At 42.9% G+C, this 14,201-nt stretch overlaps 1 protein-coding gene across 1 annotated transcript; it reads left to right on the forward strand.

The window, feature by feature from the left end:
- Nucleotides 1-8,563: 8,563 nt before the first annotated feature.
- Nucleotides 8,564-10,775, forward strand: LOC310863669 (cyclin-dependent kinase 5 activator 1; the record flags this gene model as incomplete). Its single annotated transcript, XM_083772165.1, has 2 exons — nt 8,564-9,055; nt 9,547-10,775. The coding sequence occupies exon 2, from the start codon at nt 9,780-9,782 to the stop codon at nt 10,773-10,775; it is 996 nt and encodes a 331-aa protein (XP_083628291.1). The 5' UTR covers nt 8,564-9,055; nt 9,547-9,779.
- Nucleotides 10,776-14,201: the final 3,426 nt, after the last annotated feature.

The following is a 14,201-nucleotide window of genomic DNA, read 5'->3' on the forward strand; positions in this document are numbered from 1 at the left end:
TCGTAGTCCAAACAGACAATCATACAAACAGATATACTGTACACACATGGCCAGTCATTGGAGCGGTTCAAAAACAGGTGTTACCAATGATACTAATTTGTTCCATTTAGGTCAAACTGAGCCAGGGTGTTGCAATTGTGCACGTGGAAATTAAGGCTCTACTACACTAAATGCAAGTAGAGCATATCATAGCCTACAATTTCAATGTCAATATGACTATCTTGAAAGAGGTGTATTTCTTTGGGAATAGTATTTATTATGGCATATTATGTAAATTATGAAGACATACCTACCTTTATCTGCAACATAATGACTTTATTTCCTGTTGATCCTGTTAGCTAAGCGCTAATATTAAAGTGTAATGCGTTTAATACTTTGGCACATAAAGATTACAAATGGCATACAACCAGCAAAATAAAGTATGCTTGTACATCACATCAAAGATATTTAGCACCCTCCAGTGTTGAACCTCAGCACTACTGGATTGGATTCTCCCCCTTCTCATTAGATTAGTTTTCCTATCCTCAAGGGAAATTAGTTTTGCTCGGGTCAACGCATACATTCAAGACAAGACTAGACATAAATATGACCACAATGAAAACACCCAGCAACCAACAACAAAGACAAAAAGTATTTCCATTCTATAAAAGGTATGCCCATTAGGCCTAACTAATTCTAAATTTAAAAGGTTAATCTGTAAAAGAAATGAATTCTCTCTCCACACTCGTGGAACGCCCATTGTGTGTGTGTGTGTGTGTGTGTGTGTGTGTGTGTGTGTGTGTGTGTGTGTGTGTGTGTGTGTGTGTGTGTGTGTGTGTGTGTGTGTGTGTGTGTGTGTGTGTGTGTGTGTGTGTGTGTGTGTGTGTGTGTGTGTGTGCATATATTTCTTTATCACAACTGAGAAAAGATTTATGACATGACCTTGAAGAAATGATAAAACTAAATTACATCAGCAACCATGTCACTGTAAAAGACAGCGGCAGAACCTGGCAGGAAGGTCTCTGGAGCTGTAAATGTAATGTACCTCTGCTGGCCCACAATAATGAGCCTGTTCATCTGTTTTCCTACTGTGTGACTCAAATAAATACATATTGAGGGCAAATCAACCTTTTGTAATTGGATTCCATTCATTTCAATTTGAATCTAAATCTATATAAACTACACTGTAAAAATGCATTGTGTGAGTGTGAAATGTATTAGTCAAAAATGTAACAGTAAAACACTTGGGCTAAAAGGGTAACACAAATTGGGGACTTTGTAAAATCTTTCTTAAATCTAATTTATATATCATGCATTTTGCCATGTCTCACCTTCACATATAGTAGAGAAACATCCTACTTTGGTTACTATGAATAAAAGCTAAAAAGACTACGACATGTTGCACCACCCTGACAGCTTGTTATTCTAGGCTAACTTCCAGGCCATTTACCAGGTATTTAAAAAGATGTCACATTGGGCATTAAAGGGTTAAACATTTTATCAACACAATTGGAAAACACATCTCAAAACTGGACCAAATAGGAACCTTGTCTCTGTTTTGTTTGTTGCCCACTATATTATGAAATGGCCTGCGCATTTGCTGGCTGTGGGATAGTGGAGTGCGTCGAGTTTGTCAAGGGTAAATGTGAGGGCCGCACTGATTAACTACTAGAACATTGGTACGTCACTGGCTATTTGATTGTCACGCATGCATGCTTCAACATTAGGGAGTCAATCAGTTAGTAGGTCAGTGAAACTGCAGCACATCAACATATAGGCCTACTGTACATAGCAAGTTTCCAACTAATTCAAACATACAACTAGAAAAGTGACCTTCAGTGGAGCACAGGAGCCAGGAATCAGTCTGGTGACATTAGTTTTGCACAGATATATGGAGATCTCCACAGCTTCAGACTGGCATCCAAGTTAAGTACTGATATCATAGTATTGTAGAGTTCCACATGGCTCAAGACTGCATGGCCTTCAAGTACTGGATGCGTGTGTGTGCGTGTGCGTGTGTGTGTGTGTGTGTGTGTGTGTGTGTGTGTGCGCGGCTGCGCGCCCCTGTTTTCAGAGCTAAACATAAATCAGCACCGTTTCACAGGCTGGTTAGACCTTTTAATCTTGTGTAATGTCCTGTTTAGTTCGTGTGAAACCGGTGTGCAGAACAGCTGCTGTTCACACATGATAGTTTGAGCTTCTTAGAGTACATCTCCAATTAGTTCAGTGTTATAAAAAGAAACGTTATTGGGAAGCACAGACAATATTGTCCACTAGAGTGCAGTAGAACTGCACATATAAGTGTGACATTAAAGCCAAAAACATACCACATCACTATGGGACACTTTCCCAGGCCAGTAGGTAGGCCATACATACGTACACCCCGGTCGCTTGCCACTGAGAATAACTGATTGCCGGTGAGCAACACTTTCTTATGATGAAGTATGTGTATGTCATAGGCCTACATGTAGTATCCAGGCTTTGCTCAAAGGTCATCACATTTCAGTCTATTCATCACATGCGCTGCATATAAACTAGAGTTGTTTGTAAACACTGCAATAGTAATGAGAAGTGATGACTTGTTCCTGTCTTTAAGAGGATGAAGAGTCCAGTCCGCAGGGGTGTTAACTTTATGAACTAAATACAAATACATTGGACATAAAAAAAGACAGTAACATTTTAATATTATGCATTAAGCTACTAATTTAGATGGAAGTAAAGTGGGTCATGTTTGCATGTTTGGAATTGTAATCAATCAACTGAAATTAATAATATATCAGTATTCTGATATTAACCTGAGGGCCATATTAAGTGAAGGTGGGGGCCGCATGTGGCCCCCGGGCTGCCAGTTGCCCCTGTATGGTCCAATGAGTCAGTCAGTCAATCAATCAGACAGACACACAAACAGACATAGCAAGTTTTTCACATCATGTCATGTGAACCAGTTGTCCAAGGCTCTGTGTGTGTGTGTGTGTGTGTGTGTGTGTGTGTGTGTGTGTGTGTGTGTGTGTGTGTGTGTGTGTGTGTGTGTGTGTGTGTGTGTGTGTGTGTGTGTGTGTGTGTGTGTGTGTGTGTGTGTGTGTCAGTCTGACCCCAGTTATTACAGCTGCGCTAGTGGTGCCTCACCACCTGTCTGTGACCTCTTTCCCTCTCTTCTACTCTTTCCATTTCTGTTCGTGTCCTCATTTTCAGTTCTCTTCTTTTCAACATATTTTTAATGGCAAAAATAGCAGATCTACACGCTCACAACACATTGCGATGTGACGTGTTGTGAGCTTGTACATAAAACAAATTTTTGCTATTCATATGAGAATGAGAACATGTGGTGGGCACTGGGGGGGGGGGGGAGGTCTCAGCTTTTGTTAGATGTAAGAAGAGGGGTTCCAACGGAAAAAAAGGTTGGGATGGGAACCTATATGATACTGTCTAAGGACAAGGGAGAAGCTACAGAAATAGACAATGCCATTCCAATGAAAACAATGTCATGCCAACCAAGACAATGGGATACAGTTCAAGACAATAGTACACAGTCAAGCTGTGTCTGTCTGAGCTTCTGGGCAAGTATTCAGCAAATGAAAGAAACGGTAAAGATACAGTCATTTGCAGTTTGTGGCCGTTTGCAATAAACGTAATGATGTAATGTGTCTACATGGAAAGAGAAGCAAACAATCAAACAGAGAACTATTGCTCAGTGAAATACGCCATTGGTTGTAAATACTCCAAAGATAGCTGCTATGGGCAATGATGACACATTCATACCATTCAGTTAAGGCAAAATCGGGTGTGCAGCAAATAGACAAGAGTCATGCACAGTTCGTTTAGAACGGGATGAGAATATGTGATGAAACCAAATGCCACATTTCCCAAATCCTCCTGGCTGTCAGAAATCACACTGAAAAACTGGAGGAGAGAGAACCCACAGAGCAATTGATTTAATTGACTGCACCAGTGGTTTATAGTTATTTACAGTACAATCCATTGTATTTACACAATGGATCTGGGTCAAACAGTGCAATCAGACCAACTGGGTCCTGACATAAATATCTGTAATATAATCTGATTGCAATCAAACAATGTCGTTACAACATACTAGGATTAATAGCCATTTCAAGCCATGTACACATCGATTTTCAACTAAAGACAAAAACACAGAAACAAAGTGTAGCTTAGATTCTGAATAGTCTGATACCAGCAGATTTGGAAAGTCAGTGAGAGGAGGGAGGCCTGTTTACTGTTTTTCTCATGGCTATTAATACAGGATAGCCACCAAATAGCCTAACTGTTTTTCTATTCCCTACCCACACAGTAAAATCCTATCTATTTGTACACTTCAAATGTTTCTGGGTGATATTGGTGGTGGTAACGGTAGGGGTTGCAGTGCACAACAGCTCCTTTCATAGCTGTCAGTGGCCGGGTCAGCTGTGCAGTAAGGGCTGTGAGTCCTACAGCTGCCTGCACAGGGTGAAGGGTGGGTGGGGTGGGGTGTGGGGTTAGAGAAGGGAAGAGGAGGAAAGAGAAGGAAGGGGTGGGGTCTGGTGAATGGGGAGATCTCCACTATAGAGCCATACTTTCTGGCCATTCAGATACAACTGGATGGTAGAACAAAGATGGGTCTGTGCCAGGGGGAGAGAGACTGCTCCTGGGATGCGATGTTGTTTGTCTGCTTCAGCATTCTGTTAATTCCAGAACTTGTCATGGAGTGGTTTGCAAACTTTGCATTAAGGAAAATATGGGGTATTCTCTGTTCTGTATAATATATACAGACATACAATGTTTGCACCTGTCAGCCAAGATATTCATCATATTATGATGAATATTGTTGCCGTCGGTTGGAAACCTTGTATGTCCAAAACGAATTAAATGGGTTAAATAACCTGTATTCTAATAAATCCAATGTAGTAATTTATAAAACCCACAAATAGATTTAACTTTGACTTTCACTGATCTACAAGCTCACAATGAGTCGCGATGCGATACTTGTAGATCGTCTATTTGGGGACTGCCCAGAATTCCGACATCCGGCAACAATGATATATGATGAAAAATCTTTCACAGAGACTCACTTAGTAGTTAAAAGTAAGGTTTCACTCTGCATGCATAAATTAATAATAAATGTGATGGACAGAAGTGGCTAAGCCAATCACAGAGATTCGGGCTGGTCTGTGTTTCTTAAATTATGCATGCATTTGATTTATAAGGAACCAGTTTTCATCACACATACATCAAGCTTATTCACGCAAAACTCTTACTCAGACGTGTTGACACTATGTTTAGCTCTTCTTCTCCTTTCTACAGCATGTATCTTTTCTTTAACTGCCTTCTTGTTTTTCATCACTCTTGCACTCTCTTTCTCTGCTCTACATATCTGAGCCACAAGCAAAACAATTGATGCGACCACAAGCAATGCACCTGTGTGTCATCCATATAGTAGGAAACAACACATTTGACCTTGAACTGTCCATCAAAGCAGACTTTGTTTTTCCCCATGTCTCATCTCTGCCTCATCTCTCTGCCTCATCCCAGCCTCAAATCAGCTCATACAGTAGCAACCCACATCCAGGCTGCTAGTTTCAAGCACGAGGTTCCACAACACTGGGCACAGAACAGCCAGCAACCAGAATCATAAATTTAAACCAATAAAAATTGGCCATGCATTAATTGTAGTGCACATAATTAAAAGCATAATTGTGCAAGTAAAACAAGACCTCACATGCAGTCACAGTGTAATTGGACAGTGCAAGAAATGCTATAGTGATGAGTGGCAAAAACTCTTTCTGGCCTTGACAGCCCATACATCCAAACAGAAAAGTCCTATCTGATTGCATTAAACCATGTTAAACTCATTTTGCCACTCGATTTGCCATTCACTTTATGCATGCGCACACCCTCAATAGAGTGCTGAAGTCCTGACGTCACTCGCTAATCCCCTGGTTCTGCCTGGTTCACGGAAGTAATTCCTAGTATGGAAAGTAACATGGGGTCATCTTAAAATCATAAAAATTCATATAAGCCGATATTGACGTCAGACTTTGGTGCTCTATACCAGCTTATGTTCACGCCACTGCTGTGTTTGAAGCATCAATTTAGTGGTGGAGTTGGCCTATTGACTTTTCTTGGACTGAAGATATAGGCTACAACATATTTTGTTGTGATCATAGACCTATTCCAAGCTCAGGGAGCTGCACGATGTTCAATATATAATGACCTTATTAAGATTATTACATAATAAGCACTAACCTGGAACTGTGTTGCGGAACATTAGTGATTCTACTGTACACATCCTCATGCCCTGGCTACAACTCATTTATTGTCATCTCAACCGTCACCATGACTGTTCAGCAGAATAGCTGAACAGTTGGGAGCAATAACAACATAGCATTCAAGTCACAAATGCTGCACCACATGTGGCCTTAAGTTTATGTAGGGCAGAGCATTTGTTGAAAGACCACCTACTGACTCCGTGGTAATAAAGCAGTGTTGGAGAATATACTTTCAAACATACAATACATTCAGTGCAAAAGGACTATGCATAATATTAACGGAAGAAGACAAACTGTATTGCGCATAGAACTTCTTAGTCCAATACCTAAACAACAATTAAGAGGTGCCTAATTTGTCACTCACTCATACTGGTACAAGCAGTGACGTTTTGGTTTGATTGATTTAAATTTGTATTCACAGATTGGGTAGTGGGTACAGTTCAAAAGAAAGTACAGGTCAATACAAAAACTGCTACTAAGGATATAACCAGGAAAATTAAGCACTACTTGTAAACCACTTGGAAAAAAGGAAATCATATAGGCCTAAGGCCTACAGTTAAAGAAAGTATAGGGCCAAAGCGTAGGGAGGAGTTTCGCTCAGAACGGGTTAAAAAAGGGGGGAAATGTGTACAGTATGGAAAAAGGGGAGGGGACTTTTTTTTATAGGGGTCAGTTTCTAATTGCAGCCGCCCTTAGTGCTCTTTGAGAGCTGCAGCCACTAAAATGTGGAACACCTTAATACCAACAGCCATGTGAATCCCGCTCTCAAAGCAGCTAGAGCACCTAAGGGCTGCAATTCGAAACTGGCCCCTGTAAAAGAGTCAAAGAACCCCCCCACCCTTTTCCATATACTGTGCAATTCTTTCGTATGATGATTTCCTTTTTTTCATAGAAGTGTATATTTGTACGATTAATTGAAAATGGAGAAGAACCCTGATGTAAATAAGTCTTAGTAAGTTTCATCCTCATAGCAGTTTTTGTATTTGACTTGTGCTTTCGTTTGAAATTTCTACCCATTCTACATACAATCAATTAATCAAGTATTAAATGTACTACTGTATTATATGATTACCCCTTTGTAAAAGTAACACATATTGCTTCGTGACGCATTCCAATAACAAATGCAAAATATAAGGTGCTTACCCAGTTACCCTGGTTCTGCCCCAAATGTTAGAGAGGCCTATGGCGAGCTTGTACAATGTATTAGTCCATTAGTTTTCAATAAATAAGTGTTTTAATCCCGTTTGTGGCCGAACGCCATTTTCCCACCTCGTTTACTTCCTGTTTACGTTGAGCATAATTCCGGTTTTCACCGGATGCGCCCCCTCACTACCGCCATCTATGGTCATTGAGAACTTCCGACAGAATCGGCCAGAAACGGGATTAAACACTTATTTATTAAAAACTACGGCTTAATACATTGCACAAGCACCCCGTAGGCTCCTCTAACGTTTGGGGCATCAAAGCACGTACCGTATATTTTGCATTTGTAGCCTACATATTCAGAGCTCTAAGGGGGCAGCTGGTGCCGTTCTACCCCCTCAGGGAAATTAACATAATAGACTCGTGGATTGAAAATGTCAAAATCGATCAAATACATCTATAATCTTAGGCTACATTGTGGTATTGTTTACTTGTTAAAAAATAGTACTTATTCGAACACTAGTCTGCCTCATATAGTCAATTAGTCAATTAGTCATACATACATATTATTGGCCTAATGGCCTCAGAGTGACTGACGTCTGCCGTGGACATGTCTGTGGACACATGAACACATCTCACATCTGCGAGTGTGAAAATGTATTTACCGTCGTTTTGGCTTGAAGCTTAATTAGGGCGCGTGGAAATACCGCACCGGAGCGCACTCGCCTATTTGCATTGCACAGTCAGTGCGCTCAGACAGCGCGCTATTTCCGAACGCGCCCAGTAGGCCTACAGTTTCAATGTTATCAGACTTGTCACTCGATCAGTGAGTGTGTTTGTGGCTTGTGGGGTTTTTTGTGTTGCGTTTTTACATGGGTACAATTTAAGGCATGCATGTGTGCGCGCACGACGCGCGTCCCGGCCCCGTCCCGGCTCGGTCGGGTCGGCAGCAGCTGAGCTCACGCGCCCCCCACTAGGAGGAGTCTGTCAGGGAGATGATTTGATTAGCTGGCCGCTCTGTCCACTCCGATCGGCGAAAGAGAAGTCTGATGTCAAGTCCCTTCAGAGCTAACATCTACAACTGAAGAGTGAGGACTGCTCTGCCTGTGTATCAGTCCATACTCCATAGGAAGGCTATATATTTAAAAAACAAACAAACAAAATAATGGGAAGAACAAGCAATCCACTTGTCACATGGAAGTAGGCTACATGATTAGACAAGAGGCATGGGATGCATTAAAAGGACGCATATTGCTGTGGAAGTTTGCGTTATTTTCAGCCCCAGAGATGGAGACCCGGAATGAAGGGACAATCATACAATTGTGAATAGCTATTCACTAAAGGGACCTGCCTTTGTGCAGAGCAAAGGATGACACCTGCACAAGGAGACCGACTGGCTTTGCTGGACTTGTAAAGTAAGGTTATTGCTCACGGCCGGGGACGGGGAGTGACTTTTTGCTTCTAATTTTGCACGAACGTGAACTGACCTCATTAACCATCTGGCCAGCTGTCAGTGCGCACTGGACAGGACAGCTCATGAACGCAATATTTGTTGCGTTCTGATGCGTATCTATCTGCTACCCTTGTATCAGCACCACAGGCTGCGACAAATAAACAACATTGGACAGTGGGTCTCTACAGTCTACACATCACATCAGATGATAATTAAACATGTGAGTATGACTATCCATATGAAAGAAAAAGAAACATCCTAAATATTTGCACATCAAATCTACTCTGTTGTAATTATTGTTCCGTTCTTTACAAAAAAGGGGGTTCAAACTTCATAACCTGTGCTCATAGGCTACAGTAGACTAGAGGACGCATAATAGTAGTAGCTATATTATGTAGGCTATATATAATAGTCAAAACCATATTTCCCACTGAACTAGTAATCTACATTACAATAGCCTATACAGTCACCCTTTTAGGTAAATTATTTTTTTCATAATAACCATTATAATTGTAATGGGTTAAAATGGATTAGGCTATATGAAATAATATACCAGTATAGTGTATTGTCACAGGCTGCACTCTAGCTTAATCGCTGTTAAGACTGTGATGCATGTGTGTAGGCTATATTATGACCAGAACTGTTTCATATGAATTGATGCCAGTAGTGTTTCGTTACTTAAAATGCTGTTTTGTTTGTTTTATGTTGCAGACATTGCTTCTGATATCATGGACATTTAGATTTGCCAGCATCTCTGTTAAAACAGACAAGGTTGGGTTGTCATGTCTGCCTTGGACATCTTTCCACCTGACTGCTCTGTTCAGCCATCTCAACCTAGAGTCAAATAATTAAAAGAGCAGATAGAGAGAGTGCTGTGCATCAACCGTCCTCACCTCTGCCCGACCCCCATTAAGTCAGTTTAATCTCTGAAGCACTGACTCACCATGGGCACGGTATTATCGCTGTCGCCTGGCACTCGGAAATCAAGCTACTATGATAACCGAGCAGGCTCTCTGAACCATTACCCAAGCTTCAGCAGCCACTCTCTCAACACCCAGAAGGACCGTGGTTTGAAACGGGGTCAGTCCATCTTCCTCCCTGCACTGACCTGGAAACGACTGGTAGCCTCCACCAAGAAGAGAGGCGGCACCAAGAAAAGCTCTGGGGGTCCGGAGACCCTATGTGACCCCCTCAACAACAACAACAACATCAACATATACCAGAAAGATGCCGTGCTGCACCTCAACCGCGAGAATGTGAAGAAGTCTGTGTCATGTGCCAACTTGTCCAGCTACGATTGCCCAGCGGGACTGGGTCTGGGGCTCGGGTACGGGCTGGGATTGGGCCATGGCCATGGCTACGGCTACAGCAAACCCCAGCCACTGCCCTATCCTGTCAGACAAGTCCCCCTGAGTACGGTGACCTCATCGCCCAAGCGTATCATCGTCCAGGCCTCAACCAGCGAGCTTCTCCGCTGTCTGGGGGAGTTCCTGTGCACCCGCTGTTACCGGTTGAAGCACCTGTCCCCGGCCGACCCAGTGCTGTGGCTGCGGGCCGTGGACCGTTCGTTGCTCCTGCAGGGCTGGCAGGATCAGGCCTTCGTCACGCCAGCCAACGTAGTCTTCGTCTACATGCTGTGTCGCGACGTAGTGGACGGGGACCTAGTGGCCACGGAGCATGAGCTTCAGGCTACGCTACTCACTTGCCTCTACTTGTCCTACTCTTACATGGGCAATGAAATCTCTTATCCCCTCAAGCCCTTCCTGGTGGAGGCTGGTAAGGAGGCCTTCTGGGACCGCTGCCTGGCCATTATTGATGCTACCAGCTCTAAGATGCTGCGCATTAACGCAGATCCGCACTTTTTCACACAGGTATTTGCTGAACTCAAGAGTGAGGGGGGCTGTGGCCCCCAGGACTACAGCCGGGTGCTGGATCGGTGATCAAACCCAGCTAGCACTCTTGCAGCACACCTGCTCTGCCTTTTGATACAGACATGTGCGCTCTTGAACACAGACGCACACAAAGATTCCTCTTGTTTTTTCACACTTTGCCCTTCTCCTGTTCAGCTGATGGTGTTAAAACCTTAAGGAGCCTATATGTATTGTTTTTAAATCATTCCATCAAATGCCTGATGCCCTTGTCCTTACAATCCACAGACAGATCCTTAGGAGTAAAAAGTGATGTTGCAACATTTCATTGACACAAGGTGTCACTTAGTTTTGCATGAATCATAGAGCCATTTGATCCCAAGTCACCGCCCCATATTATCCAACTCTTACCTCATGATGAATCTTATTAAGGGGGACCATTCTCTCATTAGTGGCCTCAAGTGCAAACCCCTCTACACAACCAACAGTCGAGTGCATTCCCACTAGACCACCTGAAAATGACAATGCAATTTCCATCCTTGGCCACAGAGGAAAGGAATATGCCAACGCCAACATCATTTTATGTGGAGGAATAGTATTCCATGAAGAGGATGGTTGTACTATGATCAATCAAATGGAATGGAATCTTCATCACCAGTGACGTTCTTGTCATATAATTGTATATTTGCATTATATTCCTGCAGGAACATCCATTGAGACTTAACTAACACTTATTGTACAGTAAGCTATGTGTCAGCAATGAAAGCAGTGGCTTAGAAGTCCTGAACAGCTGAAACATCCTCTGTGCTTTTATCAATACAACAGAACAGCTAGTGTTTTGCAGAGCCTTTTGAAGGTCATCTGGCTTTAGGGGACAGTTGCCAGTTAACCTCATTATAGTCACGCTCCTCAACCGACAGGGACTTCAGATGTCCCCGGCTACCTTATCTCATCTTAGGGTGTCCTGGTGGAAGTGGAATGGATCTTGTTTCAAGTTGTGTGTGTGTGTGTGTGTGTGTGTGTGTGTGTGTGCGTGTGCGTGTGCGTGTGCGTCTGTTGGTGTAATAGATTGTGCCGCGGGCAGTAGGCTAGTGAAGGCAATCAGCTGTTTATCCTCATCCGTTGTTAACTATTGTGGGCATCCACATTTGTGGAATTAATGCGATTAACAGATTACTAAAGCGCCTGCCCCCCCCACCTCTCAACCTGTGCCCCATTCCCGTCCACACCATACACTATATCAAATCCAGAGTGTTAATTTAACTCAGAAAGTGGACCCAAATGGATAAATTACCACAGGATTTTAATGCAAAGTCCTAGAGAGCTTCAGCAGCTAATCCTGGCAGGGCAGGGGCCAGTCAGCCTGTAAACACACACACACACACACACACACACACACACACACACACACACACACACATGTCTCGTGCAATGTTTCCTCCTTAAAACAATGTGCCTGTGTGTGAGCACTATGGGTCAACGTCGTGACACGTGTGTGCACTCGCGCGTGTGTGTGTGTACTGTGCACACGCGCAAGCATGTGTGTTCGTGCGCGCGCTGCACCATCAGAGTCAGACGTAGCAGTAAGTGCCCCTCGGCACAGGGCTGAAATAAAAGATGGATTACACCGTGGTTAAATGCAGTTGTTATTATACTGCAGCTGAATGTGTCCCAGTTTCTCATCAGTCACCTGTGTATCCTTATCTGACATGAGAAGGCAATAATGATAAATATGTATCCTTTTTGTTTCACTGTTAGAGCCCTCTCTCCTTGAACACATCTTTGAATGAATGCTCTAGGCATTCTGATTTAAGACCCGAGTGTGTGTGCTCACGACAGTCAGGAATATATAGAGCCCGCAGACCAGGAGGCTGCTGCTCTCTCTGTCCCTCCATACTCTCTCTCTCTCTGTCCTTTCCCACTGGAATATGTGTGCAATATGTGCAGGGATCAGTCCATTGCAGTTGCAGCATAAAAACACCATTGTACAAACAAATGCATAACATGGCATTTTAAGTCAATACTATACAATCACTTGCCCCCATTCAGCTACAACAAACAGCATTATCTCTCCTATCTCCTCGGTTGATTGAAAAATACCAATTAAGAGATGTATAGGAAACTTCCACAGAGAATGCTGTGTGTTGCTATTTCCAAGGATATCTCAGAGATAGGCTGCTAAAGGCTAACCCTGTATGTCTGACTCATAGGTAGCTTCATCAAGCTGTTTCATGGCCACAGAGGCTAATGCTCAATTTCTGCCAAGACGTCTGGCCTACAATACCCGTTGCGAAGCAGGCAGCACTTAATTTTACAGTGGTTGGGGACCTAGAGGCTCACATGATCCACCGCCTGACCCTTGGTGAACACCTTCTGCTCTGACAAGACACTGGAAGAACCATGCACACGCATAGATTGATAAACATTAAACACGTATACAACGGGACATTTTTTCAGGACATTCTAACTATAAAGTATATAGTTAGAAGAACAGCGAGTGCGCACGTGCACACACACACACACACACACACACACACACACACACCTCTAATATACATACACCCTTGGGTAATCTAGTTCTAAGCCCCCTGCCTAATCAAAAGAGGAAGCGAAACATGAGGAGAAATAAGTATGTTGAATGAACGACGAATGAATCCAGTGAGAGTTGGTGTCCCACTTTCCTTTTCATTTTGCTCCTCAGCTGCCTTTAAATCTCTCCAACAAGCACCCATAACCACCCAAGGGCCAGACAGGACAGAATGAGGTTGTTCGTTGGTGTCACACAGGTGTAGTGTTTTGGGGTGTTGTGTACTACTTGGGACTTGGGAGTGAATTGGGTCATGGTTCTCACTTAAATCTCCCACCATGCGTCGTTCTTTGGGCAAGGACTGTACAGTATTGCTAAGGCTAAGAGATGCACTGGGTGAGTGGCATTTCCAATATAGTGTTATCCATTGTCTTGTACAGTAACATCAGTGACTCACAGTTAAGTATGAGAATTTTGAAACAACATTGTTTTTCACTTTACGCTAATCCTCTATAATCATGTGTATAGGAGAGGCCCATTTGCATGAGTAATTCAATACAAGTGCAATTTGACAAAATGTGACAACTGGTGTGCATCATTCCCAATAACTGACCTCAAACGTACTACTCTTTCTTTTACTGCTGTCTAATCAGTCTTTGAGCTGGATCATATGTTATATCATATGTTCATCCAATCATATAGCCATACAATAATGTGGTCTCTAAGCCAATCAACATGTTTCTCAACCAGAACTCTTAACCCATTCTGACCGGGCACCCATTTTGGTGTCAGCATCATGTTATGCTTTAGCTATTTAAAAATAGCAGATCTACAAGCTCATATCGCGCCACCGAGTGGCGCGATACGAGCTTGTAGGTCTGCTATTTTTGAAAAAAATCGAAGAACGACTGACATTTTTAGAATCTGATCTCAGGTCAGAATGGGTTAATCAGACCAGTGTGTGTCCGGCG

Source organism: Protomyctophum parallelum (assembly GCF_964188405.1).
Source record: "Protomyctophum parallelum genome assembly, chromosome: 1".
Taxonomy (NCBI): domain Eukaryota; kingdom Metazoa; phylum Chordata; class Actinopteri; order Myctophiformes; family Myctophidae; genus Protomyctophum; species Protomyctophum parallelum.